The sequence below is a fragment of the Erithacus rubecula genome (assembly GCF_903797595.1).
Source record: "Erithacus rubecula genome assembly, chromosome: 20".
In the NCBI taxonomy this organism is placed as follows: domain Eukaryota; kingdom Metazoa; phylum Chordata; class Aves; order Passeriformes; family Muscicapidae; genus Erithacus; species Erithacus rubecula.
The window spans coordinates 4,727,428-4,745,516 of NC_136672.1; the positions used below are offsets into that span (position 1 = coordinate 4,727,428).

The 18,089-nt window shown below is 50.9% G+C and overlaps 1 protein-coding gene across 1 annotated transcript in view; it reads left to right on the forward strand.

Moving 5' to 3' along the window:
* Positions 1–17,413, forward strand: part of UBE2O (ubiquitin conjugating enzyme E2 O) — a 61,583-nt gene extending 44,170 nt beyond the window's left edge. The window contains exons 9-18 of the mRNA XM_079323394.1: positions 484–986; positions 3,637–3,791; positions 4,674–4,786; positions 5,853–5,975; positions 6,993–7,082; positions 9,365–10,022; positions 10,897–11,033; positions 11,522–11,725; positions 12,367–12,424; positions 13,809–17,413. Of these exons, the coding sequence (XP_079179520.1) occupies positions 484–986; positions 3,637–3,791; positions 4,674–4,786; positions 5,853–5,975; positions 6,993–7,082; positions 9,365–10,022; positions 10,897–11,033; positions 11,522–11,725; positions 12,367–12,424; positions 13,809–14,524 (2,757 nt within the window). The 3' untranslated portion in view covers positions 14,525–17,413. The remainder of the gene's footprint in view (positions 1–483; positions 987–3,636; positions 3,792–4,673; positions 4,787–5,852; positions 5,976–6,992; positions 7,083–9,364; positions 10,023–10,896; positions 11,034–11,521; positions 11,726–12,366; positions 12,425–13,808) is intronic.
* Positions 17,414–18,089: the final 676 nt, after the last annotated feature.

Here is an 18,089-nt window from a genome sequence, read left to right on the forward strand (position 1 = left end):
TGTTTTCCTTAGCATTCTCACAGAGCTGAAATGTTCAGTTAAATCCTTGCTACAGGGAAACAAGGAAGTTGGTTTTGCTTCCTAAGCCAAGTGAGTCATGCTATGGTCTGTACCTGCTGGCTGTAGAGCTCTGGTGTTCCTAGAATAACAGGATGTCATCAGTGTGTAGATGGTGACCTCTCTGCACGTCTGTGCCTGTTACATGGATTACCTTGTGCAGCTTCTTGTGACCTTCCATAGCAAAACAGTTCAAAACATGCTTAAAATAAGCTGAAGGAGCAAAGCTCACATTACTTGGGTTAGAGCAGTGCTGCTCCTGAGCAGAGCACTGTGAGATGGTGGTTTGAAGAGCAGTCTGGAGCAGGTGAGATCTGCAGAGCCCCATGGGTGCTGTTTTTCCCTGCACAAAGCTGAGCACTCCCCAGGCTGGCTGGCAGTGTGCTGAGTGTCCAGCTCAGTGTGACCCACGTCTGCTCTCTGCAGGTGAGGCGGCTGCTGAAGAAGCAGATTGTGAAGATCATGTCGTGCTCCCCAGAGTCTCAGGGCACCGGTGATGCCGCTGACAAAGAGTCTGCTGCAGCTGCTGACCAAAAATCAGAAGAGCTTAAGGCTGAATCCAAGTGTGAGCTGGATGACTCTTCCAACAGTGCACCAAGTCCTGGGGAGAGGAAGGAGGAGCAGCCTGAAGAGCCAGGGAAGGAGAAAGGCGGAGGAGCGGCGCGGCAGCAGCAGCCTCCCTTTCTCCTGAAGGACGAGGGGCTGCCTGACTACCGGCTCCAGTCCATGGAGCAGGATGCTGATGATGAGGCAGCTGATGACACTGATGACACCAGTTCTGTCACCTCTTCTGCTAGCTCCACTGCCTCATCCCAGAGTGGCAGTGGCACCTGCCGCAAGAAGAGCATCCCCCTTTCCATCAAAAACTTGAAGAGGAAGCACAAGAAGAAGAAGACCAAGGTTTCACGAGAGTTTAAGCCAGGAGACAGGTGAGCTGGATTTCCACAGCCAGCTGTAATTGCCAAAAACTCCCTTACCCAAGTGCCACCTGAAGTCAGGTGCAGGATGATGGGGGGTTTGGGCACAGCTTGGTGGTAACTGACAGCAATTATCCTGTGATGACTGTGCAGTGGCCTGTGTGGAATCAGCTTGGTCTCAGTCCAGCTTCTGATGAAACTGGGGCCATGTGACCTGACACTGATGCTATTCCATTTCAGCTGTGCCTCAGGCATTGACAGCATATCTGTGCTGTGCTGGACTCTGTGTGCAGGGAAAGAGGTGAATAAAGATCACACAGCTTAAACATGACACTAATTGGTTACCTTATTGGCAGCTTCTGCAGAGAGGCTGGGGACAGACCACGCTAGGAATGGACAGCTTATCCTAGAGAGCTGTCTCCAGAGCAGCACAGAGCTCTGAGCTGGCAGGTGGTAATGCTGCCATGGTCTCTCTTATCCTTGCCCTGCTCTGCAGACATCTGCAATTTTTGCCAGCAATATACTTCTTAATATTAGATTTTTTGTAATGAATAAATTGCACTCACTCCTTGAGAGCCTTGGAGGAATTTATTTGAGTAGCTTGAGGGAGGGAGCACTGCATGTGTCTGCTCACTTCTAGATAAAACTGGATCTCAGCAGCTTTTGCCTTTAACTAGGAGTGTTTAAACTGTTTTCATGGGATGCAAGGACATCTGACAAGTCTGCCTGTCTGCTGGCTTCCCTGGGTTGCTTAGTTGTGTACAGATTCTGCATCTACAGGTACAAGAAAATGTGAGAATTCTTCCAGGAAAGTGGCATTATTAGAGATTGTTCAAGAGATCCAGTGGTTTGAGAATGTCATGAACTTCATTTGCATTTTTGGTAGTTACTTAGCCTTGCCTGTGAGTGGTTCTTGTTCTCCTTGTGAGTTCTGGAGAAATTAGATTTGAAGGTCACAAAGCCCAGCAGAGCAGTATCCAAGTGTGAGAAAATATGGGAGTGTGTGATAGAGTTCCTGGGAACAGATTCTCAGTTCACTTTTCATGTCTAACTCCCCTGCTGAGTGTCTCTGTTTCACTGAAGGTTTTGCTAAGGAGAGCTTAGCTAGGGCACCTGGTGGCTCCCTGCACCATATAGCAGTGGGGAGAAATCCCTGTGGCAGCCCCAAGAAATTCCAGTGCTGGATCAGGGCATGCAAGGAGATGCAGAGACAACCATGACACAGAGAGTAGGAGATAGAGGCTTTTAGCTGATGCTGTGAAGGGTACATGTGGCAGCTGGGCACAGCTCAGGGTGAGGGGCCAGTGCTGTTGAATATTCCTCTGGGGGGTTGAGGCCATCAGAGATGTTCTGCCAGGCACTGCTGAGAAATGCAGAGTGCTTGGGCTGCCTGCACTTAGTCACCACCACATGTGATGTGTCAGCTCCTGGGCAGTTTGGCTGCAGGGGCCAGCTCAGCATGTGGCTTTGCCATCAGTGAGTGACCTGCTGCAGCTCTGTGCAGCACACAGACCTCTGGATATCTTTTAGTGAGGGTATACAGGGGTTTTTATTAACATCAAGTCTTGATTTTTATTTGAAGCCACTTCTGCAGACAAGTGCTTCATTTCCTTGCACAGTCTTTCCACTCCCATCCTCAGCTGTACATGTCCTATGTCCCCCAGAAATCATCTTTTTGCATGTCACACACACACTTGGCTTGTTAGAGACCCTCCTCTGATAATTTCTGCTGTTGAATGCTGGCCCTACTAAAAACTTCATCTTGTTTCCACTTAAAAATATTTCTTTGACATTTGTAAAAACAGGGCTGGTGGCAAACAGCTGTATTTGCCTATTGTATCTTCTTTCTGATTTAGTTCTGAAACCAACATAAATCCAGCACTTGTGTTATTCTGGAAGGCCTGGCCAGCAAAGTAAAGGGAAGATTTAAAGCCAGTGTGGGATTTGGATTGTTCTGTGCCATAGGAGAGATGAAATTAGTGCAGGGCTCATTAGAAAAGTGTCCAGCTAGGCTGTCCCTCCTGTCCCAAGGACTTTGCCTCTTCAAGCATCCCTGTCAAGCCTCACAGGAGAGGACCAGCATGTGGTCCATTGTGGCATGTTTGGATTTAATTTCTGAGCTGCAGAGACACACATGTGTTTGAACAGCTGGGAAAGACATTTTTTTCTTTTAAACAAAGTCCTTTTGCTTTACCCACATTCAATGTGTTGCCTCTTTTCTTTTTGTTCTGCTTTTTTTTTCTCTCTGGAAGGGTTGTGGTGATTTATCTTTCCACTCATGTGTTCTTCTAGTTTCAAAGACTCCTCAAAGCTGTCAGGCTGGAAGGTGCTCCAGTGGAGAAGATCTCAAGTTTCAAACTATTTGAAGCTCCTGTCATGCTTCTGTCAGGGGCAGAAAATGGGTGCTGGTAGATGTTAATTTGCCTCCATAGGAATTAAAATGAACTGAAAAGTCAGGGACAAGTCAGTCCTCCTTGAGCAATGTAACACCTGCAGGGGTTACATCACAACAAAGCCTCCTGTGTAGCTGTGTCTGTGGGCTCTACATGGGGTTTCCTGATGTGCTTCCCAGCCTGCTGATCCATGCACCTTTGTGTTGCTGAGGTCCATCTTGATCCCTGCTGTTCCCTTTAAGTAGCTCATTGCCTTTCTGTGCCTGCAGGGTTGCTGTGGAAGTGGTGACCACGATGACTTCAGCTGATGTGATGTGGCAGGATGGCACAGTGGAGACCAACATCCGCTCCAACGAGCTGATCCCTGTCCATCACCTGGACAACAATGAGTTCTGCCCCGGCGATTTTGTGGTGGACAAAAGAGGTATTGGGTGTCAGAACAATGCTCTTAATTGCTAAGTATTGTTCAGTTTGGATCCCCTAATTTGCTCTGTAGCTGTTAGTGCTCACTTGAGGTGGGCACCTGACAGGAATAGCAGTGATTCAGCTAACTTGGGGGGAATGGCAATAGAGAACTATTATTTACATACCAAAGTTGAACTATGACAACAGAAAGGATGTGGAAAGAATAAATACCAAGGAGCCAAACTAGAATTTTCAGTATTTCTGCATAGCAGGGGTTGCCCACCTTGAAAGGGCCAGCAGCTCTTAGCTCTGTCCCTGAGTGACAGGAGAAACAAACAGCTTACCTCAGGCTGTTTTCTCTGTATAGCTGTTCTGTTGTGACCCTCACGTTTTTTCATGGAGAGTTTTGGTATCCAGAGGCATCTTGAATCCCTTTTCTTCACCAAACCAATTGGTGATGCTAGTGAGGGCCACAGGACAAGTTCAAGGACACTTACAGCTTTTGGGTATGAAATATTGATGACACCATCTGGCTCTCAGCTCCTTTTCTAGCAAGGGTAGACCCTCAGCAGTGGGGACCAGAAGACACCCAGATTGGGAAGCAGGAAATATGCATAAATAAGAGGCTGTTTTATGTAGCCATTTCTGATGAGTAATAGTCTGATTGGTCTTCTGGGTTACATGTAGGCTGTGGAAACTAAAGTTACCCTTCAGCTCCAGCTCTACCATTCTAGTTTGGCAACAATTCTCACTGTGTAGGAAGAAGTGTTTTTCCTCATGCCATTCACAAGTGGAAGGCTTCAGCCATGAGAGCCCAAGAGCTGACACTCTCAGTCACTGACAAAGTCTGTGCTCCTTTGTCTGATTTGTGTGTTTTGTTCCCTGCCCTTGTGACCAAAAGCTCAGAGCTCCCAGGATCCTGGGTTGTATGGAGTGGTGCAGTCTGGGGACCACATCGGCCGTACCTGTGTGGTGAAGTGGTTCAAGCTGAAACCCAGTGGAGATGATGTGGAGGTAAGTGCAGGAGGCAGTGCCTACTGCAACCAGCTGAAAGAAAGCAGCCACAAAATCACACAAGCCTCACAGATAAACATAGATAAGCCTGGAAATCAGCTCTGTATTGATTGTGTGTCCTTGAGGAAGGGAACAGTTCTTATGGGCCTGGGAGACTTAGCTAGAGGTGATGTCACTTCATATTTGTAGATGCCTGTAGCAAAGACCAGACAGATAATTTACATACCATGGTATCATCAGGCTGGATGATGGTATGGATGAAAATTTTTGCTAAGGTTGTCACAGACAATTGATTTCTTGAGTTCATTCTAAGAATTTTTCCTCCCCGTTTCTTTGCATGGTTCATAGAAAGAGAATCAATCTATTGCACATTGTTGTGCTTGCCTCTGCCAGGTACTATTGCCCATAGTTACCCTAATGCCTTTTTCTTGGGATTTGTAGGAATGTTGTGTTTTCCAGTCTTGATAGACTGCAGCCCAGTTGGAGATGAGAGGGGTCCTTGACACTGCTTTGTTTTAGCCTGCCAGACCACTTTGTCATAACTCAACAGGATCCTTCACATGCAGAAGCAGAACATGAGTCTGGCCTGGGGTTGTGCTCCACTCATTTCTCATAATTTGAGTTCCTAGCTCTCTTTCTCCAGGAGAAATTAAAGGAAAGATGTTTCCCATTAAATGACAAGGGTTTTTTTTGTATACTTCCTGTTGCCTTGGATGATTTCAAAAGTAAACTATCAGCCTTTGGGCCCCAGTGAACTGCTTTGAGAAATCTGGGTGTTCAGAAGGGAATAAAATACTGGTTGCACATCTCCTTGTCATGCTGACATGAATCCTGAAGTAAAGGTGAAGGTGAGCAGATGAGACAGAATATCTGCTTCCTTTCATTGTTGTGCCTTGATCCACGTGCTGCTGGATGAGGTGGCAAAGAGGAACAGCAGCAGCCCCTTGCAGGCTGTTGGAGCAGCTAAATAGGGACAAAATAGAACACAAAGTGCTTTGGAGTGCTGAAGGTGTGTTCTGGGGGTCAGTGCAGCTCTGGGCTGATGTGTTGCACTGTGTTGGTGCAGCTGATCGGGGAGGAGGAGGATGTGAGCGTGTACGACATCGCCGATCACCCCGACTTTCGCTTCCGCACCACCGACATCGTCATCCGCATCGGCAACTCGGACGGCGCCGCCAAGGAGGACGAGGTGGGTCCCGGCACCTCTGACCACATTGTCAGCTGGTGCTGGAGACACTTGGAAAAGTTGATAGGAAGGCTTTAGGCCCCACATGGGCATCCTAAACTCCCTAGTTTCCAAATGATTTTGTATCGGTGTCCCCTGCTGTCATGAGTAACACATCAGATCTCTGCCTGGTGGAGATGTAACCTTGAAGTCCTTTGACCTTGATGACAGCCTGCAGCAGGGCAAGAGTGAAGCTGAGACAAGAGCTGAACATATGCCTGAGGGCTTTTCATAAGACTCTTGCTTAGGATTTCAGAGTAACGTGTAATAAAAGGATATTCTGTGAGCTCCTGAGCAACCACAAAGGTAGATTTGTCATGAAACCGGTTTCACGTGGCAACACAAGACTGAGGTTCAGCTGTGGTGACTGAGCTATGTTCATGTTAATTTTGTTGAGCTGATTGATCTTATTGGGGGAAGAAGAAACAATTTCTATTGTAGCAGAAACACCCCTGGAGAGACCTCCAGCTTTTCAGCCTGCTGCCCTAAAAAAGTGTTAAAAGGTGTAGTGTGGCTCTTACAGCACAAAACACATTCCAGCCTGCTCAGCTGACCTAAATAACCTGCTGCAGGGCAAGGTGCTCCTTGCCTGCACACCCTGCACAACTGTGGCTTGTTTGTTCTTGCCTGTGCTCTCTGGGGAGCCCCTGGTGCTGGCTGTTGGGGGGGTCTGAGGGCACCCCACTAGAGGGCACCCCCATTCCATGAAGGACCTGTCCCTTGCTGGCACTGAGCAGCCACTGGTCCTGTCAAAGATCAGGATCTCAGGGCCAAAGATCAAGGCTAGACCAGCCCTCCTGTTCCTTGGGGAGAGGAGTTGTCCCCACCTCCATGGCAGAGTTGTGTGGTTTCAGTACGTAGGATGCAGCTGTTGCTCTAGGTGGTTCTCCAACTGGGGAATGTGTTTCTGAAATCCTTTGTGCTCTGCACTGAAGTGCCTGGGGAAGAAAAGGGACTGACAAACCACTCTTGTCTCCACAGCCTTCAGTTGGACAGGTGGCTCGTGTGGATGTCAGCAGTAAGGTGGAAGTGGTGTGGGCTGACAATTCCAAGACTATTATTCTGCCTCAGGTGAGGTCCTGTTCCAGCTCCTAGTATCACTGTAATTCTTTGTGACAAGACATAGATTTAAATCCTGTGTGTAGAGAGATTCACTGGGTAAGGGACTCTTCTTTGTTGATTGGTGCAGTCCTTTATGATAAGGTGGCTTCCTAATTCTGTTAGCACAGGAAAACCTTTTTGTCAGGAGGTTTGTTATGTGAAACCAGGCAACTGGTTGGTTGTAACTGCCCTCTAATCTAGTGAGTAGGAAAGCCTGGACAGGCTTTTTGCCTTCACAAGTGCACTGCATGCTCCCAGCTCTGCCCACAGCCCTGCTCCTGGCCTCCAGCATGTGGTGCTTTGCAGAACTCAGGGATCATTGGTTCTCACTGGAACCTGGGTTAGGGCATTGCCCAACCAGGGTACTGCCACAAGACGATTGCATGTTCTGTCTCTCTTGTGAAATGCCACCATAGTGGGGTTTTTGGCTAAAGAAACTCCTCCAGAAGCTGGGCCAGAGCCACAAATTTTCACCTTAGCTAACCTAGGAATCAGACTCAAATCTTATCCCAGGGCAGGGAGGGAAAGGGCTGAGTGCAAGCTGAAAAATACAGATACAGCTGTACTGGTTTGCCTGGGGCTCTTTGAAGGCTTTTCTTATACTGTCTTGTACTCATACTTGCTACTCCCCATACAGTTTCATCCCATGGCTTCTCTCCTTGTTGCCTGGAATGAAGGCAGACAGCTAAAGATACAAGACAACCTACATCTGTAGAGTCCCATTCTGTCACTGGCAGAACAGCCACTGCCTCCACTGCAGAGATGCCTTAGCATGTGCAAAGTACTTGAGTAAGATTCCTTTTTAAACCAAGCAGCTCTGCATTAATTACAGTAGAATAGTCAATGCCTGCACTATGGCAGTGGACTGGGGCGTACAAAGCAGGCTGCTGTCTCCCTTCCCCCTGTTGTCACATGTGCTTGGATCACAGGCACAATCAGAGGTCTGATGTGTCCCCACAAAGGGCTGTTGTCACACTGCAGTGCTGGGGCTCTGCAGCAGCTCCTGCTGTGTCACGCCAGTCCCTTCGATTCTGCTCCTCTGCGTAATTAGGGGAGTTAGGGAAATGTCAGGAGCATGAATTATCAGTTGGTAAAACCATGATTTATCAATGCCTGACTGTGTGCCCAGAGACAAGCTGTCTGGGTGCTTTTTCACAGCTCTAAAAATAAAGATGGCATAACAGGCTAATTAACTTTCCAACTCAGATTTGGATTAGCTTTAAGGGCAGTGAGTTTTGATGACTTTTCCTGCCTGCAGTCACTTGTGTTGAACCCAGCTAACCTCTGCTGGCTGCCTGTCTCGGGGTGGCATAGGACTGGCTCAACAGGGCTGGTTCTGTTCAAGGCTTTGACAAGATGACTGAGGGTCCCTGTGCTTTAGCCTCTGGGGTCATATCTTACAAGATAAAGAGGATTCTTGAGCTGTCACTCAGCTGTCAGAAGCATGTGGATAAAATGCCTCTCTCCTGTAAATGCAAACACAGCCCTGTAAAGGTGCTCTTGCTCCCCAGTGTTGGTGCTTAAAGCCAGAGGAGGTCTCTAAACCTCTGCAGAGAGAACTCTTGAGATGTAGCATGTGCAAAAGCAAGGTGTAGGAGGTGAGGCTGGATGGAGTGGGGATGTGTTCAGCTTCCAGTAGTGAGAGGGAAGAGAGCATTTTATGTAAGAGCTTATTCAGCAACTTGGGTGAGGCTCTATTGTCCTAGCTGAATTTTAAGCAGTAGCACATACAACAGCTAAAGCAGCCTAGCAAGGCTCTGTTGGCAAGTATTGTGTGCCACAGGAGAGGAGAGCTGCTATGGGATGTGTTCCTGGTTCCAGCATTGTCTCTGGAAGGACAGAGTGGGGAGGCAGCCAAACCAGGGCTCTGTGCCAACACAGTTGCTGGTGCAGAATCAGGACCAGAAATACCAACTCCTCACATGATACCAAACACCTTCTGAGCTCTGTGTTCTGAAACCCTGGGGCATCCAGGTAGCTGTGAGGCACCTGCCTGCTCTCCAGGGTTGGGTCCCAGACACTGGGAGGACTGCAGCCCATCCAGAACTTGCCCTAGTTTTACCCCCCAATACCATAGTTGGAAAAGTGGAGGATGGGGCTGTGTGGTTTCATATTCTGTGCCCCAGTACAGGTGGAATGGGTTTAAACAGCTCAAACAATTCCAAATGGAAGCTCCTTTTTCATTACTTGCTTTTAAAAACAACTGAAACTTTGCTTCAGCCTAAATCTCATGTAACTCTGCTCTCCTTTAGCACTTGTACAATATTGAATCAGAAATTGAGGAGTCAGACTATGATTCTGTTGACGGCAGCACCAGCGGGGCATCCTCAGAGTGGGAGGATGAAAGTGACAGCTGGGAGACAGATAATGGCCTCATGGAAGATGACCACCCAAAAATTGAGGACTTTGAGCCTGAGGAACCAGCAGCAGAGGAGGTGAAAAAAGTAGAAGAACAAGTGCAGGGAGCTGTGGCTATGGCAGTTGCAGATCTTGCTACAGAGAAAGCTGGCAAGGATGGAGCCCCAAAGAGCTTCAGGGAGCTAAAGGAGGCCATCAAGATCTTGGAAAGCCTGAAAAATATGACTGTGGAGCAGCTGCTGACTGGCTCTCCCACCTCCCCAACTGTGGAACTGGAAAAACCCACTCGGGAGAAGAAGTTCTTGGACGATATTAAAAAACTGCAGGAAAATCTAAAGAAGACCTTGGATAATGTGGCTATTGCTGAGGAGGAAAAGATGGAGGCCATGGTAGAGACAGAGAAGAAGGAAGAAAAAGCAGAGGCACAGACACCAGTGAGGTCAGAGTGGCCCAGTGAGACACCAGTGCTCTGCCAGCAGAGTGGAGGGAAGCCTGGAGTCACCTTCACCAGTGCTAAGGGAGAAGTGTTCTCTGTGTTGGAGTATGCTCCAGGTGAGTGTGGGATGCTCAGTCCTTCACTGCTGTCCTGCAGTGTTTCTTTACCCAAAACCTTTGCCTCCAACCTTTTGGATTCTGTATCCTCTCTTCTTCTTAGCCCTTTTCATAGCCCATTAACTGGAAAGGAGAAATTAAGCCAACTTCTGTAGCACAGTATGTTCTGGGACCTAAGCATAGCTTTTAGATAGCATCTCTCAGCACTCTTGCACCTTCCCAAGCCTCAGAAGCATGCTTCTTTCTTTCCCAGGGTGGTGACTAACATTGAAGGGCTGTATACATCAGTTGCTTTCCACTGCAGACATTTTCTTGCAAGTTGCAGGGTTTGTTCAGGCTTTTTTTTCTGGGCTGAATTGGTTGAGAAGCAGAGCAGAGTGAAAACAGTTGATGTTCTTGTGCTGGGTGTCCTTGGTGAGTGAGTGTCCTTATTCACTGGCCAGAAATAAAAAAGAGCATCTGGCTGTGTGGAGCATTGGTGACAGTGAAGCCCAAGGTGCTCCTGAGCCAGACATGGGAGAGAAAGGTGACCAAACTGTAGGGAAGCTGCAGGTGTGGGCAGCAAGTGGGGAGCTGTGCTTAAGTTTGGCATAGAAAGGGCCATTGCTCTGTGGGATTGTCCCAGCTGTGGGACAAGGCTCCTGGCTGGGCCACAGGGGACAGTGTTGTGTGGGACAGTGAAACAGGAGATGCAAGTTGTGGTTGCTGTGCTGCGTGGGAAATAATCTCTCCTGCCTCCTGGCTCAGCACCAAAGCAAGTTAACTCCTCTCTTCCCCATGATGCATATTACACATGGGTAGATTTGCCTTCATGAGGAGCTTGTGGCAGTTCCCAAAGGCAGGCTGTAATTCTGCTGTCTTCCTTGTCCCACAGATTCCCATGCCTTCAAGAAAATGGAGTTCCAGCCCCCAGAAGCCAAGAAGTTCTTCAGCACCGTGCGGAAGGAGATGGCTCTGCTGGCCACCTCCCTGCCTGATGGCATCATGGTGAAAACCTTCGAGGATCGAATGGCAAGTGCCTGCTCTCACATGCCTCTGTGCTGGTGCTGGGCTCACCATCCAGATCCCTGTCTCTAGAGTTCCCTGCTTAGCCCTAATCCTTTGCATTAGAGCTGCAGGAATGTGTGCAGCATGTGAAACAGGGCTGTAATTACCCAAAATGGCTGCTTTTGCATTCCCTGAGTCAGGGTGGCGAAAAAGGAGCTGCTGATTGCAGGGAAGCCTGTTCTGGGTGCTGAGTGGGAAGACAGGCAGGCAGCCAGCATGGGGCTGTGTTAGCAGGGAGTAAATTTGGGGGGGTTTGCTCTCCTCAAAGCCCTGTTTCAGATGCAAAAGTTCACTTTGCTCTCAGGGTGCAACTTCTGGTGGGGGAAGGTGCCCTGAGATGTGTTGTTTGAGAAGGCTGAGTCAATCACATCCCCACTCTCCCTCTGTGTAAATACAGCTGTGCCAGGGTGAGAGGGTGTTTGGCAGTGCCTGACCTGGTGCCTCTCCCACAGGATCTGTTCTCAGCACTTATCAAAGGGCCCACACGCACACCCTATGAAGATGGCCTCTTCCTCTTCGACATCCAGCTCCCCAACATCTACCCCGCGGTCCCGCCTCTCTTCCGCTACCTCTCCCAGTGCAGTGGAAGGCTGAACCCCAACCTGTACGACAATGGCAAAGTCTGTGTCAGCCTCCTGGGCACCTGGATAGGCAAGGTAATGCCATATCCACTGTCCCTGGGGAGCAGAGGGTGTGCTGGGCTGCTTTTGGAACAAGTCACTTCCTGCCAGACCTGGGTGGCTTCGGCTTTGGGCTCTGGTTTAGGTGTCTGGAGTAGATAATTGGTGTAGTTTGGCTTTTTGTGGGTCTGTATTTGGCTCAACTGTCTCTCCTCAGTGAGAAATCTGTGGTCAGACCAGCCATAGCAGAGATGCCAACACCAGTGTGGGGTGTGCCCATGGTTTAGGCCTCTGTTTTCCACACTGTGCACAAATCATGTACCATGGTGCAAAGTCCAGCTGGAGACTTGGAATAAGCAGAGACAGGGAAATGCATTTTGAGCAGGACAGGGCAGCTGGGGAGGGGCTGAAGTGATGGCTGGTGTGTAAGGTTACACAGTTCCTGACAGAACTGGCCTGAGGGGGTGTGGTGCTGGTAAAAAAATAACGGAGATGTCTTGTTGAGATGGGACACCAGCACATCACGTGCTTGTGGAGTCAGTTCCTTGCTCCTGCTGTGAGCCACAGGATGTCAGCAACAGGAATGCAGAGCAACTGGGGCCTGCTTCATCTGACAATAGTCACAGAGCAAACTGGTGGTGCTTCAGCCCTTTAACATATTTATGTGTGCATTTCAGGGGACAGAAAGGTGGACCAGTAAATCCAGTCTCCTTCAAGTACTCATCTCCATCCAAGGTAAATGCTCCTGCCAAGCCTGTGGGGCAGGAAAAGGCTGAGGCACAAAGGGTTGTTGGCTTGTGGGAGTACACAATTGGGATCTGCCATCCCATTTGGGTTAGTGCTGCCTTTTGCTCTCACCTTGCTGGACAAAGCAATGTCCTTATCTTCTGCTTTAGTGGAAGCAGGTGCCAGCTTTTCTCATGGCCAGAGTTCTGGCTGCATCCCAGGGCTCTGACACAATGCTTTCCCTTCTTCTCACTGCAGCAGCCAAGCACAGAGTTGTCTGCTTGTTTCTCTGAGCTGACAGAGGTGAACCACCGTGTCCTCAGCCTGTTACCAAAGTTAGTTGAAGTTGCTAAACTGGGCCTGGTTTGCAGGACTTTTTTTTATCCCCACTGAGTCACCTGCCCATCCTACATGGGGATGTTTTGCACATGATGCTGGTGTTTATGCTCCTACCAAAGCAGAGAATAATCAGGGGTGTGCCTAGACGAGCCCCAGGGCTTCCTGCCATGGGGCTTTGCTCTGCCCCATCCAGTTTGGGAGCAGACAGACTAAATCACATAACTTCCTCATGGACAGTATGCTGGGAGCTCAGGCATGTGATGAGAAACCTTTGACACAGGGCAAGAGTTCCTGCTGACTGGAGGCAACTCCTGCTCCTCTGAACTCCCCCAGTCCACCTGTATTCTCCTGTGGGGGAAGGACACCACAATAAAAGCCTTCCCTTGTTTCCAAAGCCAAGGATCCAAATTTAGAAAATGAAACACTAAATGTTTTACTGGAGCAACTTGGTGTTAGGGGAAAATCTCCTCTCCTGCTGCCTGGGTTTTGAGAGACTCATGATCTCCCCAGCTCTAATGCAACTTCTGGCAGGCTGCCAGCAGGCTGGCAGTGCTGGTGCTGTTGCTACATCCCCGTAATTTCATTAGACCAGAAGAAAGCAGGAGAAATCTTGGTAAAGGTGACTTGTCACAGTCTTCTGTGTCTCAGAACTGCACTGTCTGATGGGACTCTGCTGGATAGAGCAGAACTTAGCCAGCTCAAAGCCTGTTGCTGCAGCCTGGCCTTTGTTCTGGTTAAGAGAAGGAGGAAAATAAAAGCTTTTGTTGTGTCTGTGGGGTTTTTTGCAGGAGGGAAGTGAAAGGAGCTGTGAAACCTCTCCCTTCCTGCCCTTTTCACCTCATTTGCTATTGTGTGCCCTCTGCATTGTGCTGGCAGAGGGCTGTTCTTGCCAGCCAAGGGAACTGGGTGCCACTCCCTGCAGAGTAACAGCAGTCCTTTGCATCCTGCGGGTTCTGGGGCTTCAGCCTGTGCTTGGCCCTCGGCAGGAGTGCCTGGCAGGGATGGGGGTGGCTGCTGCTCCTGCCCTAACCCCGGCTGTCCCGCTCTCCGGCAGGTCTGATCCTGGTGAACGAGCCCTACTACAACGAGGCAGGCTTCGACAGCGACCGGGGGCTGCAGGAGGGCTACGAGAACAGCCGCTGCTACAACGAGATGACGCTGATCCGCGTGGTGCAGTCCATGATGCAGCTGCTGCGCCGGCCCGTGGAGGTGTTCGAGCACGAGATCCGCGAGCACTTCCGCTGCCACGGCTGGCGCCTGGTGTCCCGCATCGAGGCCTGGCTGGAGACCAACGAGCTGGTGGAGCGCAGCCACCAACAGGCCAACGGGGCGGACGCGGCCGCGCCGCCGGCCGAGAGCCCCGGGGAGGCGGCGGCGCCGGGCGAGAGCGGCTCGGAGCAGGGCCCGGCTGCGGAACTGTCCGACTCGGCGCTGGACGGGCGGGACGAGCCGGACGAGCCGGAGCTCCCCGCAGAGCTCCAACAGTACTCGGACTCGGAGAGCGCCGGCCAGGCCAGGGGGGAGCTGGCCAGAGACCGAACGGACGAGGGGAAGGCTGCCCAGGACTCTGCCTCGCAGCCCAGCGTGAAACCAAAGAAAAGGAGAAAGAGCTACCGGAGTTTCCTGCCGGAGAAGAGCGGTTACCCCGATATCGGGTTTCCCCTCTTCCCTTTGTCCAAGGGGTTCATTAAAAGCATCCGCGGTGTCTTGCAGCAGTACCGGGCTGCCTTAGCAGGGGCCAACATCCCAGAGTGGACAGAGGACAAATAAACCATCAGGTTAGGGACAGGCAGGTGCAGGGGAGAAGGGAAAGCAGCAGAAAGTAAATTGGCAAATGCTGTTACCAATCAACTGGCTTCTCCTTCCAGCTTTTCTTCCTCAGCTTGGTTTGTTCCAAAGAAGGTGGTAGGCCTGATTGCTCCTCTGAGGAAAGGTTGTTTAAGCATGAATAACTCTTTGCCCCCAACCCCTCTTCCTTCCCCCTGTCCCGTGTACGTGCTCTTCTTGCAAGTTTGACCCTGCAATGGTAAGATTTGAGACCTGCACAGAAGCAGTCTTGCAGCCACGTTCCCTCTGCACTTTCATCTTGGGGCACCTTTCCACACAAGGACTCTTCCCACCCAGCTACACCCAGCAGTTTGTTCTGGTGGGGTTCCAGCCAGGAGAAGGGATTGCTGTAGTTTCTGGGAATGAAGGGCAATGCCCTCCCAGTCTTCTATTTGGGTTCTGTGAAGTCTATCCCAGCTTATCTGTACTTAGACATTGGATTGTGTTTGCATTGGAGTTGTCTACACCATACGGAGTTGCTCAAGTCTTAGTTGTTCACCATAGCTACAGGGTTCTTCCAGTTGGGATTGGTAGGCAGGGCCAGAGCTCTGCACTGGCACTTGTGCTGCCCTGGGAGTGCTGCAGACTTTCCACCCAGTTCTGCTACTTCCAGCTCAGTCTCCTGGAGGCAAGTCTAACCATCCCCACTTCTTTTTCTCCAGAGTGAGGCAAACTTCCCTTTCCCCACCATGCATGCCTGTATTCTAGAAATACATGGGATTCAGGGTTCTGCCCTCGTTTCTTGCTTAGGTATCCGTGTCTTTTGTTCCCAGCCATCCTGGCTGTCACATAGCACTACACCCACCCTGGGTCCTGGCCTCACCCAGGCAGGCAGCAGCCAGTGATCCTGTTGTCATCTGGATGAACCTGGCGTGGCTGCTGCTCCGTCACCCAGCTGTGCACAGGTGTTCAGGAGCCCTGGGAGCCAGGGTCACCCTGAGGAAGCTGTGTTATGGCAAGGCCCCAACAGCTTGTGCTGCTGCAGCAGCACTGTTTTGGGCTGTTTTCAGCTCCTTCCCATGGTGGGCTGGCTGTGGCCAGCAGCACTGTAGGCACAGCACTTCATCCCAAATCCTAACCTCAGTGCTGCTGGACATTCTGGGAAACATCTGTGTGTCAGAGCCTGAGCTGGTGACAGTGAGCACTTTGAAGCAGTGACTTGCCAGAGCCCCCTGGTCAAGTCCACTTCCTGAGGCCTCTGGTCCTGTCTGCACACACCTTCACTTGGAGCTGGGCAGTCACACTCCAGCCCTGCTGCCTGTGCCAGTGCTCAGGCGTTGGAGAGGCACCCACAGGGAGCACAGTCTGTCAGGAGAGTCCCTGAGCTGCACAGGGAGGCAGTGGTGCCAGGCTTCCTGGGCAGGAGTCAGGCTGAGCAGATGGCTCTGCCAGAGGTAAGGATGGAGCCAAAGCTCTCCTTTGCTTTTGCTCTTACTCAGTATGGCTGTGGTTAGAAACAGAACAGCAGGAGAGTCCCAGCACCTTGTCACGCTGCTTTTTGCTCCCAGGAACACCCAGGGCTGCACCCACCAGCCCAAATCCCTCCCTCCCCCCCAGCTCTCTCTGCTTTCATTCTGTCCCCATGTGCTGCTCCTGAGCCAGGGGCTGGCTACACAAAACCCTTCTCGTGTCCCCATCCAGCGCTGGGATTTTGGAAGACACGTCCTTCTCCCGGTGCTCTGGAGGATGCAGGGCTTGGCTGTGATGAAGACCTGAGCTGCAGAGCTCTGCAGACACTGCTCCGTGGGTGGATCCTGTGTGCAGCAGCCCCAGCCCCGCTGCAGGAGCTGTCCCTGCCTGGCGGATGGGAGGTCGGGCAGAGATGCCTGTTGGGGGTGCAGGGAGGTGCCGGGAGCTGTAACCATGGCCACGGGAGAGAATGGATCTCTTTGAGCAGAGCACAGAGAGGCTCGGGGGGCTGGGGGCAAGGGGTGAGGCCCCTGCTCCAGGGCAGGGGAAGAGCAGGCAGAGAGGCTGATTGCAGACACTGGCACCCTCTGTCCCCAGAGCCGGGCTGTGGCTGCCCCTAGACCCGCAGGGACAGAGGGAGGGAGAAACCCACTGGGGACGGAGGAGCTGCAGGTTTCCCCTTTTCCTCTCTTTTACTCTGCAGCTCTCATCTCACTGGGCAGAGGTTGGGCAGGCACCACGTCCTCCTCTTTGCCCAAAAAGTCTCAGATCCTACATAAGAGCTTTTGCACAGGCTGGGCTCCCTCCGGGGAGGTGATGTTGGCCTTCTGGAAGGGGACACTGCTCCCCCCAGCACCGCTCACTCTCTGCAGCTGTCCCAAACCCAAGCGTGCACAGAGGTTTACAAATTTTCTAAAGCTTTTGATAATGTGAAGCTCCGGGGTGATGAGGTTGGTGGTGAGCACACTGCAGCTATGTAATTTTTGTGTATGTATGTAATATTTAAGGGTAACAAAATTTAAAAGGCTAAAACCTTAAAAAAAAAAAAAAAAAAACACACAAAAAAAGCCAAAGCATGATGCATATTGTTAGCCTTAAAACTGGCTACACGACTGTGTGATGTACAAATGAGAGCAGCCTGTAACTGTTTTAAGTGCTGGGGAGGGGGAAGAAGCATTACAAAATCAGTTTGTAGCCTTGATTCTGTACAGTATTTAATGAATAAAAAAACAAACCTGACTATTGAGGCCATGCTTAGAGGTGTGTCGTTCACGTGCAGATGTGGATGCTTGGTTGCTTATATGTATAAAGTGCTGTGTGACCATTAAAACTTTTTTTACCTGCAGATTTTTTTTGTTTGGCTAACCAAGGTGTAATAAAGGAGGGAAGATGACTTGCCATTAAATTTTGCCTCTGTGAGTAGTTCTGTGAGTTGTCTCTTTCTTTCCCCCACCACCCCCTGCCACGCTTCTGGCACTTGCCCCTCTCCAGCCTCGGGGCTGGACGGGCTCCCGCTGGCTGAAGTGGGTCTGGAGGGATCCAGGCAGGTCTGGCAGGGAGGGGCTGCCTCTGTGCCTCTCTAGAAACTGTTCCCCAAGACTCTGATTTACACAGGGCATCTGTCAGGCTGGGTTTTCTGTTTTCTGTGGTCCTTGCAGGTGGCTCAGTGTGTGCCCCAGCACAGCTTCCCGGCAGCCTCGGTGATCATGGCCACGCTCAGGCAAAAAAAAAAAAAAAAAAAAACAAACAAACTAAAAAACACCCTTTTGTAGCCCCCCCCCAGGCTGGTTGGTCACTGGGAGCTCTGCCCTGCCCTGCCCCTCACCTCAGCACACAGGTGAGTGTGTGATGGATGGGGCTGGACACAACCGTGTCCGAGCCGCTGGGGGCCAAGGGCGTCCCGCACCCGCCGGGCGCTGCTGGAATCTGCAGCAGCGATGTGGAGTTGGGACTCCCGACATAGACTTTGTCCACTCGGGGACCCTCCCTGGTCCCCCAGGCTGCAGGAGCAGCTCCAGGTGCCAGTGCGCGCCTCGGGCAGTGTCTCGGTGTGCGGGACTCGCGGCTGTGCTGCACTCCAACAGGTTTTGGAAGCAGA